Raw genomic sequence first — 13769 nt, 5'->3', positions numbered from 1 at the left:
GCTAGAGACAAGGGAAGAGGATCATATAAAGGAAAGTACAAGAAGCAGGGAATGTGATGGCAGAAAAAGCATGGGGCGGGGGTGGGGAGGAACTGGAGGACAAATGCAGGTGGCATGGTGGGGCAAGGTGAGCATGTAAAATCAATGGGTGGCAATTAAACAAGTGACAGCTGAGAGTTAATCAGGGTATGCGCGTGAACTTAATCAGATATGAGGATGTGGCAGGTAGCTCTGAGGCAGGCCCGCTTCTTCACCCATAAAGCCCTGCTCCTGTGTGACTGGGGTGACGGTATAGAGATTTTCAGCCCTCTGTGCATTACATGTGCAGTGGATCTAGTAAAGAGGAAAGGATGAGGCAATAGTCTCAGCTCTCCCCTTTAGCCCAGGCCCTGGGAGCAAGTGACATCAGAGGGACAGTGAACAAGAGGAAAAGAAAGCCACTGGATACTGTGAACACTCACCTCTCTGTTCCTTGGCTAGTGACTCCTGCTTCTGGGGTAGCTGACCCATTTCGAATTGTCTCTGGAAGTGAGCTTCCGCCACTGGTGCGAATTGGCAGCTGGGCTTAGTGTCCACAGAGTGGTTTCCGAGCTGGGCTGGAGCAGGAGGAAGGAAGCAGAGCTTTCCTCACTTCACTATTCCCTAGCTGACTGCTGCTTCTGGAATCTTACTGAGGAGCCAGTCTCTTTTACAGGCCTTCCACAGCAGCGTTTTAGGGCTCAGTGGGGGGGAGGGGACGGCTCATAGGGACAGGCTACCAGGACTTGATGTCCTCTAGCTGGACTGGAGGGCGATAAAGCAGATGAGTCTTATTCCCCTCTCTGTTCCTTGAATGACTGCTGGTGCTGTAGCTATCGTATAACAAACAGAAAACTAGCAGCCCAAGAAGTCTGTGTGGAGTGCACCACACCAGAAATATTCTCTTTCCTAGGACACATGGAGGCTACGGGAAGCAAACCATAAATTCTAGCAACCCTAAGGCTGCTATAACTTACAACAGCCAGACAGTCTCTGCTCAGCCCCAAAGTACAGGGAACAGAAAGGTGGCTTAAAACCCATTGACTACCACTCCTCTCCCCTCCCCCCCCCCAACTCTGCAACAACCTATTGGGCCCGATTCTCCACTGCCTTGCACTAGTGTGGTCATTTACACCAATGCAAAGTGGGTGTAAAACACACTGCAGCCCAGGATGCAAATATTTTACACTCACTTTAGGGTTGCCACCTTTCTAATTACTGGTAATCAGATCCCTGAGGCTCTGTCCTGTCCCACCTCTTCTCCCCAAGGCCCTGCCCCATCACTCACTCCTCCCTCCCCCTGTCCCTCGCTGGATCGTCTCAAGGTATGAGGTGGTCCCGGCTGAGCAGGGGTTGGTGTGGTTTAATGACTCGGTGCCTCACCCCGCCCCACGACAACCCGACTTTTGGTTTGGGTACCATTTAGGGTTGCCAGGTTCCTGAAAACCAGACACCTGTCAACCCTAAATGGCACCCGGACACAGAAGCCAAACTGTCTGCGTAAAAACTGGATGGGCGGCAACCCTCCAGTCTGCACAGGTATAAGGCATTACAGAATAAGGCCCATTCTCTCCAGTGGTACCACTCAGAGATGTAGTGAATTACAAAGGGCTCTAGTTGTGATTCACAGACTATTTAGGGACTGGGCTACTTAATTCTTCAGTTTTACTGGGTTTATGCAGCATCACAAGGCTTTTTTTGTGTGTGTTTTTTATTAAATCTGTCCATAAACCAGTAACCACTGTATCTATTATACAGACTAATGTAAAATGCAGACCACATACCAGACCTCCAAAAAAGAGGAGGAACAGAAGATCTAAAATAGTATAAATTAAAAAGTAAACTGGGGCAAATCTAACTTATAATGCCAGACTTCTATGATATTCAGGTGGATAGAAGAAGAATTTAACAGATAAGAAGATAGAAGAGACTATGTTTCAAAAGAGATCACATTAATGCATGAAACAAATGCATAGGAAAGTTTTCGTTCAGCACTTAACGTAAAACTGAAAAAAAAGAAGAATGAAAAATAACAACACTGTATATTCTTGAGAGGAAATAAATATATTTAACCCTTCCCCCCACCAGCCTATTTAAATAGTCTGTTGATTCTGTCAAAATTTGACACACATTCTACTAGTTTATTTATTTTCAATTAAGCATTTAAGTTAATTCACAAAAGGATTATTCCATTCTCACTTGAGCAGTTCACAATGACCTTATATACTCTACTAGAAAACCCCTGTTTTGGTGAGGGGAAGGGGGGAAGGAAAATACAAAAATACAAAAAAAAAGGGGTTTTCTATTAGAAATATAAACTTGATTCCAAGGTGACTGCTCATCTCCCCCTAAATCCAGATATGTTTTTATAGAAAGCCTACCAAATTGCAAAGAGTTTAGAATTATATACAAAATAAAAATATGACAAAAAGGGAAGCTTTCATCTCTCATGGAAGCAAGGGCTGTTTTTGTTGATACATATGGAAAAAATTAGGCCCAATTATATGTTGTGCTTTGGCACTGGGGTTCCAACTTCACCACAGGCTTATTTTTTTCCACAGATATACCATTACAGCCAATTCCACTCTTGAACATTTGAACTCAACCCTTGTAACACAGGCATTTTTGTTTCTAGATTACTTGTACCCTAGATGAAATGCTCTGTGTTATAGTTGTACTGTATTTGGAAGTTACAAAAGGGTTATCTGAATGGATACTCAAAATAACATATCCATCGGATCATAAACAAAAAATACTTTTTGAATAAAGCATGCCCTACTGCAGCATAGCTCCTGGTCTGATAAGCTTACTTTACTGTGAATTTCTTTATGCCTCTTGAGCCTATGACCCAAAAAATTCACTCAGACTGTTTTGGTATTGAATGAATGAATGAATGAATAAAAAGATGCTCACTATATTCTTTACTACAGTGAAGACATTTCCCCTTATATGATAAATAAAGTTCACATGAATGAGGCCAGTTTGGATTTTGAGTTTTATAAAACATCTGAGAAGGCAGCCACATTACTGAAATAAACTGACATCGCTACAGGCTGGAAATCCTGGCAACTGATAAAAGAAGAAAACCTCCAGCCTTTCTGTACTTACATACTGCAGCAGTGAATAAGAATACTGATTTATTTTCCCTGGGCTGCACATGGGCTAGAGTAAATATCCAGGATCTGAATAATGCCATAGGATACTGAGCTAAGATACCATTATATCTGACACAAATAGATAGGATGCTCCCACAAACCTACTCCACTCCAGCCCAGAAGGTATGTTGATATTTAATCCACAGGAAGGGCATACCCTCAACTCTAGTGGGAATCGAAAAATGACAACCCCTTAATTAATTCCCTGGACACCACCACTCCGTTTGAGGATGCAGGCTTTATTCCCTGCTATGAGACAACCAAATCCAATGGCTAAAACTATACATTGCAATCCTCGTAACAAAAAACATTAGCATTTATCCTGCAGATACAAATAAAAAATTCATGTAACTCCAAACAGCAAGTTGAGCATACATGCACATGCATACAACACCAAATACTATATATAGTCAGACATGTTCCCTGCCCCAAAGAGCACTACAGAAGTAAGAGAAGTAAGAGAAGGCACAGAGCAGTAGAAAAAGAAGAAGAAGGATGTGGGGAATTATTACTGAGGGGAAGTTTTAGGAGGCATTTAAAGGAGGAAAGAGGGTGTTTGGCAAACAAGCAGCAACAGACCATTCCTGATATCGGGGGCATTAGACAATAAAATTGAATGGAAAAGAGAGACAAGTGAAAAGGTAAGGTGAGATGATTGAGAGGAACCTCAAGAGTGAGGGAGGGTGAAGTAGAAAGTGACAGCAGACATATAGAAGGAAACAATATAATGTAGAGACTTAAAAGTGGAGGACAAAGACATTGAAGCCTTGTCTATGTTAGCATGTGTCCCAGAAAAACTTTTGTCGCCCAGACGTGAAAAAAACATTCCCCTGAGTGACATAAGTTTTGCCACATAAGTGCTTGTGTGGCAGGAGACATTCTCCTGCCGACACAGGTACTGCTGCTTGTTTAGGTGATTTTATTATGTCGGTGGGAGAGCTCTCTCCCATCAACATAATGCAGTTACACAAGCGCTCTTACAGCAGCGCAGCTGTACCAATACAGTTTTAAGTGTAGACTAAGCCCTGACCGTGATGTGGTAACTGACAGGAATGTAATGATGGGATTCAAGGAGGTGGGATGGGATGACATTGTCAGAGTGACAGGAAAGGAAAATTGCATCAGAAACAGTTTGTAAATGGGGAGTTTGTATAGTTTGTAAGTGGGGAGAGGTGATAAGAGGGGAGGCCAGAGAAGGTAATCAGAGTCGAGTTAATAAATGATCATGGTGTAGATAAGAATTTTAGCAGTGCAGATCATGAAGAAAAGAGGAGATTTAGGTGATGTTAAAGAGAAAAAAGCATTGAAATTTAGCAAGATATGAGATGAGGGCAAGAGAGCAGAAGAGAAGGAGAGAGAGAGACAGATTGAGAGTCTGGAAGAAAAGAAGAAAATTAAACCGCTACCACGCACTGCTGGCTTTTGAAAGGACAATTGACAGTGCTCCAAACCAACCCATATGCTCAGTAGAGTTGAGTAGGATTAGTCAATGGCAGCCCAGGTTCTCCAAACAAGGAGAAAAGCTTCACTGGATATTTTTTCCTCATTACAACAAAGAACACTAAAGCATATCTATCTCAGAATTGACGCTGAACTAATCTAATTTTGCTCATGCAGTATGGAACATACCTGACTGGCCAGAGCTGCAAATTTCAGATCTGAATTGAGATACACATTTCCTCAAATCTTAGGAGTGTGCAGATCTGGGGTTTGGTTGGACCTATCTAGTGTCTGACACAAGAATGAAATGAGTCCTCAGGAAAGTAAGTCAGCAGCCAGCCAATCTACCCTGCCACACCTTGATATCTAATGTCCACACAATTGCCATATTCTAGAAATAACTGGTTCTACCCGTGCTCAGAAAAGAATGAACTTTATACTCCAGGAAGATGGAGCAGAGAGGGGCAGTGAAAAAATAATACAAAACACAGGGAGAAATTTTCTAATAGAAAAACACCTGGCATACAGTGAATACTATGCACTTGAACCCACCTAGCTTTTAGGGGAGGGGTTATGGGAGTTCTTCTTTTCCCCATACATAGCAAAGGCTAATTCAACTAGAATACGTTTTTGTTTTTTAAACTGAATCACCTCTGAGGAAAAATATACACAAAACTTAAAGAAAAAAGTTCAAGGACTCAGACCAGTTTTGTGAACCTTTCAAATCTCCAAAAATACTTCAAGAAATCTGCAAAATCTGAACCTTTCAAGGTTCACTAGGTTGTTTTGTTTACTAAACTTTACAGTACACTTTTAAAATAAACATCAGCAAAATTAAAAGTGAATGGGATCATTCCCTCTGTCTCCAATTCTACAGGATACAGGCTATGGCTACCCTAGAGAGCTTACAGCAGTGCATCGGTAAGATCTTTAGTGTAGCCGCTCTAAACCAACAGGAGAAAGCTGTCCCATCAACTTAATTAATCCATCCCAATAAATAGCGGCAGCTATGTCAGAGGGAGCCTCTCTCCCACTGACAAAGCGCTGTGTACACCGGTGCTTAGGTCAGTGTAACTTATGTCACCCAGGGAGCTGGCTTATTCACACCCCTCAGCAACCTAAATGATACTGACATAAGTGCTAGTGTAGACATAGCCACAGAGGCTGGAAAACACCTGTTCCTGAAGTCCATGTAAGATTAAATGCAAGTCATGCAAGCACAATCCTTTCCTTTGAAAACTAATGACCTGAAATGTCAATGTAAATTATCAAAATGATTAAGCAGAATATGAATTCAAATTGCTTACATCAAGTGTATTTCAGTTATCTTGAAGAGCCCAAAGGTGCTTCTGAGAATACAGGGTTCTTTCCTGTCAGTCAAAGGAAAATATTGTCGATATCTATGATCTCGACAGTATGGATGTCTAGATCATGTCTAATGTTTGTCTAGATGCTACAAAATTACTATGCTATTAAGTGTGTTTGATACCTTTTATTTTATGCACAAAGGCAAATTAGGCTGAAAATCATGAAGCAACATAAGCATTCACTTTTCAGAGTAACAATCCTATCAGGTTGATGCCATATTCAATTTGGGCCTTGAGAAACTGTTATGGATATGGATCAGTAATTTCATTCTGTGGAAAAGATGAGCTCTTGTATTAAAAAACCTCACAGTGAATAAGAACACTGGAATTTTAAACAAGAGATAAATAACCAAAACTACAGCAACTGACTTCTCACAACTCTATGGACAAAGCTGCAATGCCACAGAATTTGTTATCCTAACTAAACAATAGGAAAACAATATCAAAATTCCAAAAGAACTGCATCAAAAACAAATAACTGAAATACTATCAAAATGATAAACTCATTAGCAGAGCAAAATCCGAGAATGGGTGAATGCATTGAAATTGAAACACCAGTAATTGCCAATTTTATACTTTGTTTTAAAAGGCTACCAATTTTTTCCAGTATAAAACAGAAAAAAGTACACATGATTATGTGCAAATGTCCACTTTTCCATTATTCAAAAATAGGAGGGTAGGGTAATAATTTTAAAAAATTCTAACAACTCATTCACCATTATAATTAAAATAAGACAGTAGTTTTACATGGGTAGCATTTTTAGAAATGTACATTACTGGCTGTTGATTTAGCAGTATTTAAAATGTGTAATGTCATTTCAAACCTTTGGTTTGGAAAGCTCCCTAAAATAGCTAACTAACTGTCATTCATGACAAACTGAGATGCTAAAATAATTAATGTTCTGATTTTAACTTAAGCGCATACCGAACTTTAAGCATGTGATTACTCCCATTGACTTCAATTGTGCTTGAATTTAGGCATGTGCTGAAGTACATTGCAGAACTGTGCCCTAAAACTGGGGGAAATAACTGTTTTCAATGTGTGTTAGATCAGCCCCTAAGAAAACAATTCACTGTACTCCTGTTCTTCCTTTCCATACTCCTTGGTATCTCCAGACAGAATTATGTGGGCCTGTAGCAAAGTTGCTGTTCCAACACGCTCCATTATCGCTGAATGTGCTGTAGCACCACCTTCATCCCAGGTCTGGTCTACACTACAAAGCCAGGTCGATTTAACTCACCTTGCATTGATCTATATTTGCATGTGTATATACTCAAATTTATCTCTGACTAACGTAAGTGCCTCTTACAATGACGCAGTAACACCACTTCTTCGAACAGTGTTGAGCTGGGATCAACTTACTGAAGTCGATGCAACACGAGTATAGACACTGTGATCCTATGTCAACCCTAACAGTCCTTCAGCAGCTGTCACACAATGCCCAGTAGTGACACTCTTGTCCCCATTATGAAGGCATCATGTAAATCAGAAGCCACCCCCTTTCCCCCCCCACCTTTAACTCCCATGTATTTTTGAAATGCCTTTTCCTGATTTCCCAGCTTGGTGAGCACACCTAGCATCTCTCTCTCGTTATGTGCAACTGACCAACTGATCACTCCACCTCCACACACTAGACACACTCCTCTCTGGAGCAGATAGGTGGTATTGGATCACCTGGACCTATGGGGAGAAGAGGCTGTGGATGTACAGCTATAGACCAGCTGTAGAAATCTGGACATCTACAAAAAGATTGCACAGGGGATGCAGACATATGACAGGGATCAGTAGTGTTGCATGAAAGCAAAAAAATTGTGGCAGACATATCACAAGACCTGGGAGGCCAATCATAGATCCCCCCGAGACCTCTGTGGATACCTCCAAAGACCCCATGACACAGACCCATGAATGAACAGTGAGCACAGGGGGGACATGCAGCAAGGGGCAGCTATGTCATGCACCAGGATCTTTTCCAGAATTTGTTGCAGTCTAGCCAGTCCTATCAGACGAGCAGGGATAAGCCCACAGAAGGGGAAGGAATCCTGGGTAAGTGTGCACATGCATTTTTCCTTACAAAGTTTAAATTGTAAAGACAGTGCCTGGCCTAACCCCAAGTTAGCAAGACAGAAGTCCTGACTTTTCATTGTTTTACTTGGAGGAGAAGAGATAGCAGTAGAGTTATCTGCTTTTCATTCCTCTATAGGGCCAGGTGGGGATGCGGGTAGGGGACACGCAGAATGATTTGTTTGTTTATGTACACAGATGTCCCCTTGTATCCTCCTGCGAGATCAGGATGAAATTTTCATGGAGATTCTCTGCAATTGTCTCCCAAAGCTTTCTAGGGATGGCTGCCTTATTTCTTCTTCCACAGAAGGACACCTTCCCACACCACTCCACAGGTTCCACTGAGTTAAGGCAGGCACCACTGCAGTAGACAGGCTAGAGTTGTGTGGGCCCAGGTAGCTTCAGGATGCCAGCAACAGCTGTGCTCTATGTGACTTTGTGACCCTCAGGAGTGAGATATCAGCTAAAATCACCATCACCTGTGGAAAACGGTACTCAGGGCTTGTCCACACTTAAATGCTAGTGGCACAACTGCAGCACTGCAGCTGTGCCACAGTAGTGCTTCAGTGGAGACATCACCTAGGCCAATGGGAGGGGTTCTCCCATCGGTGTAGGTACTCCACCTCCCCGACAGGCAACAACGAGGTCGTCAGAAAAATTCTTCCACCAAAGTAGCACTATCTACGCAGGGACTTAGGTCAGCTTAACTACATGGCTCTGGGGCGTGGTCTCCAAAACTGAAGCACCAATAAGCATGTCTTACTTAAAACCCTTATGGGGATAAGGGAGGGGGGTTTCGAAACATATCTTTTGCTTTCTGTTGTAACTGCAAACAGAATTATAAATCTGTCGGTTTTATCTGTATGTGCTGCAATCCTTGATGAGGATGAGAAAGCAGTGGACCAGGGAGACCTGTTCAAAAACATCCTGCAAGCCAGTGCTTCGCTGGACTGTGAAGAAAGGAAAAGGAGAGCGAGTTGCACCTGGACATAATGGGGCTTCTCAGGCAGCAAACACAAATACTGCAGACTCTTGTGGACTTCCAGGTCCAACAGTCATGAGCTTTCTCCCTTTGCAGTCAATGGAGAACTCCATTTAGCAGCTCTCTACACACCATGGCATTCCACATGACGTCATGGGCTGATCCCTGCCCTCCACACCTAGGGGCAGTAAGGGCAACTGCAGCTTCACCTACACTGACCTGTAACAGTCACAGATGATGTATTTGCAGCCAAAGTGGACTGAAATTGACAGGAATGTTTTCTTCCTTTCTAATTTTAAAGTTTTGTTCTGTTAATTTGTTTTAGAAGTTTGTCTTGTTTTTTTTAATAGCGGTTTTTTGGGGGTTTTCTTGCATTGCTTGTGGTATGCAATACATTTCTATTTTTTGGAAATAAATTCATCTTTATTACTTCATAACATATACTGCAGAATGCCTACTGCCGCTTAAAATGCCTACTACTTTAATTGTACAGGACCACAGAACTCCTAGGTCCAGTGAGAAACACTGCATAATAATTATAAATGTACACCGAGCACCTCAATTCCTCACAGCCCCCAAAACTTCAGAGCTCAGTAGAGCACAGTCGACCACACCACATTTCTATGGTTGACCATTAAACTGCTCTTTCAAGGACCCCTGGAGCCATACAGATTCACAATGAGCTCTTCTAATGGCTCTTGTGTCTTCCTGTTCAAACTCAGTACATAGCCACTCCACTCCTGCCCTCCACCCTGGTGGCAACTCCCCCCCCCCCACCTTTGTTTTATAGATATTATGCAGGATGCAGCAGGCAGCTATAATCATTGGGGTCTTTTCTCCAATCTTGAGAGTAAACAGCTTCTGCATCCCTTTAATCTACCAAAAGCACAGTCAGTTCTCAGTTCTGCACCTGCTGAGCCAGTAACTGAATCTTTCCTTGGTGTTGTCAAGGAGACCAGTGTACAGCATCACGAGCCCAGGGAGCAAGGGGTAGGCTGGGTCCCCTTGTATCTCGATTGGCTTTTCAGCATTACCAATGGTAATCTGCCGGTTGGGAAAGAATGTCCCTGCTTGCAGCATTCTGAAATGTTCGGTGCTCTTAGATATGTGATTGTCATGCACCTTCCCTGACCAACCAGCACTGATATTGGTGAAGTATCCTAGTGATCCACCAACACTTGCATAACCATAGAATAATAGTCCTTTCTGTTGATGTACTCTGCGGCCAGGTAGGCTGGTGTCAAAATAGGGATATGTAGGCCATCTATCACTCATCACAGATTGGGAATCTGATTGCTGCAAATCCATCCATTGTTTTCTGCACATTGTTGAGAGTCACAGTCCTGCAAAGCAGTATTCGATTAATGGCCCTACACATTTGCATGACAAGGGCCCCCACGTTGGATTTTCCAACTCCAAAATGAAAGTGTGTGGGTTTGTAGGATTTTAAATAAAAGTGTGACAATTATGGGATATGGATGGCATTATGGATGGAGAAAGTTGCATGATGGGCACTTGACCCCTTGCTACCTTTCTGCACGACTTGTTTCTTCCCCACAATGCATTGTAAACATTTCCCAAAAGGCAGCGTGCTGGGCAGTGGGGAGTGGCACACGGGGATACCTACATGTGGCACACTGCACTTTGCATTGACACAATGTAGTCCTGTTGCATACGTGCAGTGACAACACATGCAGTCAAGTACGCAACTGGGCTCAGCTGGCAGCCACCTCATCGCAGGCATGCCTCTGCTGCTCTAGGCTGTCCTCCTTTCTTACCACAGGCTTCTGTGCCTCCATCAACCCCACAGACTGGCACACTCCTCTCCTCACTCAGGGTTTCAAGCAGATTACAGTTCCTCAAGGCCCCTATTCCCAGTCAAGCACCTCGCTCTCCCCATCCTTCTTTCAGGCTGCTTCTCTGAGAGTGGGATCTCTCTACCTCCTCTCCCCCAGGTCTCCTCCTCCCAACTGTGCTCACCCCGTTCTTAATGGAAAATATTCTTGCTCTTCCCCAGCTGGACTTTATTTTTAATTAGGTCTAGCCCACCCTCCGGGCAGGTTAGTTGGCCTCAAGTTCATATCAACCTCTTTCCAGCATGTGTGGAGTAAACACCAAATCATGGGGCCGTATTTTCAAAGAAACTATAGTTTATGCACATAAAGCCCGTATTTGCAAATACATAGACATGCAGTAAGATGTGGCACTTGAATATGCACAGCTTGGGCCCTTTAGGTTTAAATTATTTCCCAGTGGCAGCAATAAGATCAGCTTGAGTGGCAAGTGGATGATTCCCTCTGTGAAAAGGGATCCTCTGTTAGTGTAGGGCCAGAACACTGGCTCCTGCACCACTATCCCTGTCATCCTCTGTCATTAGGAGGGAGGGGGAGGTCGATTTGCTGGGGAAAAAAGGATATGGCTGGAGTGCCCCTAAGGGGCAGCCCTCAGGGTCATGGTCAGTTGTATGTAAATTGGAGCTGCCCTGAGGGAAGTGACTCTGCGCACCAAACATTACTGACAAGCTAAAAGGATACCCAAGTAAGTAATAAATGTACACTGTACACGTATTTTGGGAGTTCTGCCTAAGTGAAAAAAGAAAAACAAAGTAAAAACTTCAGGATTTGGTCCACTGGCTAGGCTCAAGGGCAATAGCAGTCAAATATTGCCCAAGGGTTTAAACACTTCTCTGTGAACGTGTTCTTTTGGCAAAAACCATGAGTAATATAGTTATTCTTCGCTTAGAGCAATAAAAATTGTATAGCTGTGATACTCAGACTGAGGCTTGGGAGTTGCTTTCTTTTGAGGTATGCGCAGTACATATAGCTCATTTTAGAGAAAAGACTGTTTGCTCCTGATCTAAACTAACATGCTCCCAGATACCACAATGACTAGAGTGCCTTAGATATGCTTATAATAATCCCATGGTTGAAGTGATGATAATTTAATACTCTTCCAACACTAATGTTTTTGTGTGATCCTGATACAAATCAGTGCTGATAATCAGTTCATTATAATGAAGCTATGAAAATAGAAGGGCTGTCCTTAATAGTCCTATCTGAGTATCTATCCATCTATACACCTTATACTACATATTCAAGTAGTTAACTAGACATTCATGGGCAGACTAATGTATACTGGAGAAGTGAAGTCTTCATTAATAGATTAATAGATGGAATTCATTGGGGAGCTATTTTTCTTTTATTTCTATCACCCACTATCCTAATTGTTAATGGCTACTTCAAGGGACATAAATATGACTACCTTTAATACTTTGGTGTAATATAAGATTGCCAAGTGGCAAATTACACAGTTTTAACAGTATGTATCATTTTTCAAGAAATTAGTACTCACAAATCTAAATACATTAAATCAAACCCTCCCCTCTTTCATCAGCAAATGGCTGAGGTAGAAACATCAAGGACAGTTTTAACCATGATATTGAATTTTTTGGTTTACTACCCCAGTTTAAACTTTTTTTTTGATATTTTAAATATCCTTCTCTCTCTCTCCGCTTTAAGATTTTAATTGATATTTACTTTAAAAAGACTCTGCACATATACACAAGTTTACACCTTCTCAATAATGGAATCAGGTGCTTAAAAATTCCTGTGGTAATTTTTTAAAAATAATACTCTCCTAAAATACAGAGTTTAACAGGGTTGGGCTAAAAGGTGTTCTTGACAGATTGCGAAAATTGTTTTCCTCTCTCCAAAATTTCTCTTTACAGGACAATTAATAATGTTTTTTCATTCAGGTTGATTTTAGCATCTATTGACCATAACATCTAAGATGGACAATCTTGAAGTATTTTTGCATTCTCTCAGTCTTTCAACCTGTCAAAGAAAGAAACTGTGGGTTCTGGTTCATTTCACTGCAAGTGGATAGAAGCCGCATTATATCACTGTCCCCCACTATAGATTCTCTTGTTCTCTTTCTCTCTATTTATAAATGAAAACAGATGAACTCAATAAAAACTAAGTTCATAGAATTATGGTTTCCTTTATTGGTACAGAAGTTTATACATAATTGGCAAATAATTTTATCCTGTGGTTTATACTTTTTTTTTTTAAACTTAAAAAGGAACCACTCTGTTTAAAAACTAGATGGTTTCGTTTCAATCCAATTCATCATATTTTCTGCTATTAACAAATGTGGATTGACTGAACAGCAAAGATTTGTGACACCATCCAAAACTCAGGAGAGCTCCATGACTCACCTTCTCTAATTCAATCTCAAGCTTGAAGACTAAACTATTGCAATGGATTGAGACAACCAATTGTTTATCAATAGTACATGCATAAAACTGGGGCCAAATTCTGCTTTCACTTAAATGAATATAAATCCAGAAATTTATTTCCATTCAATCGAGAGCAGAACTTGGCTCTCCATTCTGCAAACAACGTGTTAGTGAAACATACCTCTCTATATTTTTAATGTTAAATTTGAAATATATTTTAAACTTTAACATTTTGGTCTCCTACTACCACTCGGATGCCAAAAACTGTCCATAGTTCTATTTAGTTAGGTATGGGTCAAGCATCATACAATTAGCAAACCTATTACGTATTCCATGGACAACGCTAGTGAATGCCAATTTCAATAACTGACTGGCAAGCAAATGTAACATACCCCTGTTATGTTTCCATTGAGCTTGAATTAAAGTAAACTTTGTAAAAGGAAAGACCTTTCACACTTGTCTCCAGAACACAGGGTCAGATTCTCAGTACATGTAAACCAGCATAATT

At 41.6% G+C, this 13769-nt stretch overlaps 1 protein-coding gene across 4 annotated transcripts in view; it reads right to left on the bottom strand.

Annotated features, from left to right (window-relative positions):
• The window catches only part of BBS9 (Bardet-Biedl syndrome 9), a 417433-nt gene that overhangs the window by 37909 nt on the left and 365755 nt on the right, over positions 1–13769 (bottom strand). For 3 of the 4 annotated variants that reach the window (XM_067562493.1, XM_067562494.1, XM_067562497.1), the window contains one exon: positions 462–596. The exons of the other annotated variant lie outside the window; for it this stretch is intronic. In XM_067562493.1, the coding sequence (XP_067418594.1) occupies positions 462–596 (135 nt within the window). The remainder of the gene's footprint in view (positions 1–461; positions 597–13769) is intronic. 4 annotated transcript variants of the gene reach the window in all.

This window comes from Emydura macquarii, unplaced genomic scaffold, assembly GCF_026122565.2.
Source record: "Emydura macquarii macquarii isolate MOO-44397 ecotype Brisbane River unplaced genomic scaffold, CSIRO-AGI_Emac_v2 contig_2432, whole genome shotgun sequence".
In the NCBI taxonomy this organism is placed as follows: domain Eukaryota; kingdom Metazoa; phylum Chordata; order Testudines; family Chelidae; genus Emydura; species Emydura macquarii.
Note: the sequence above shows the minus strand (reverse complement) of the source record. Positions and strands in the feature narration are given on the sequence as shown.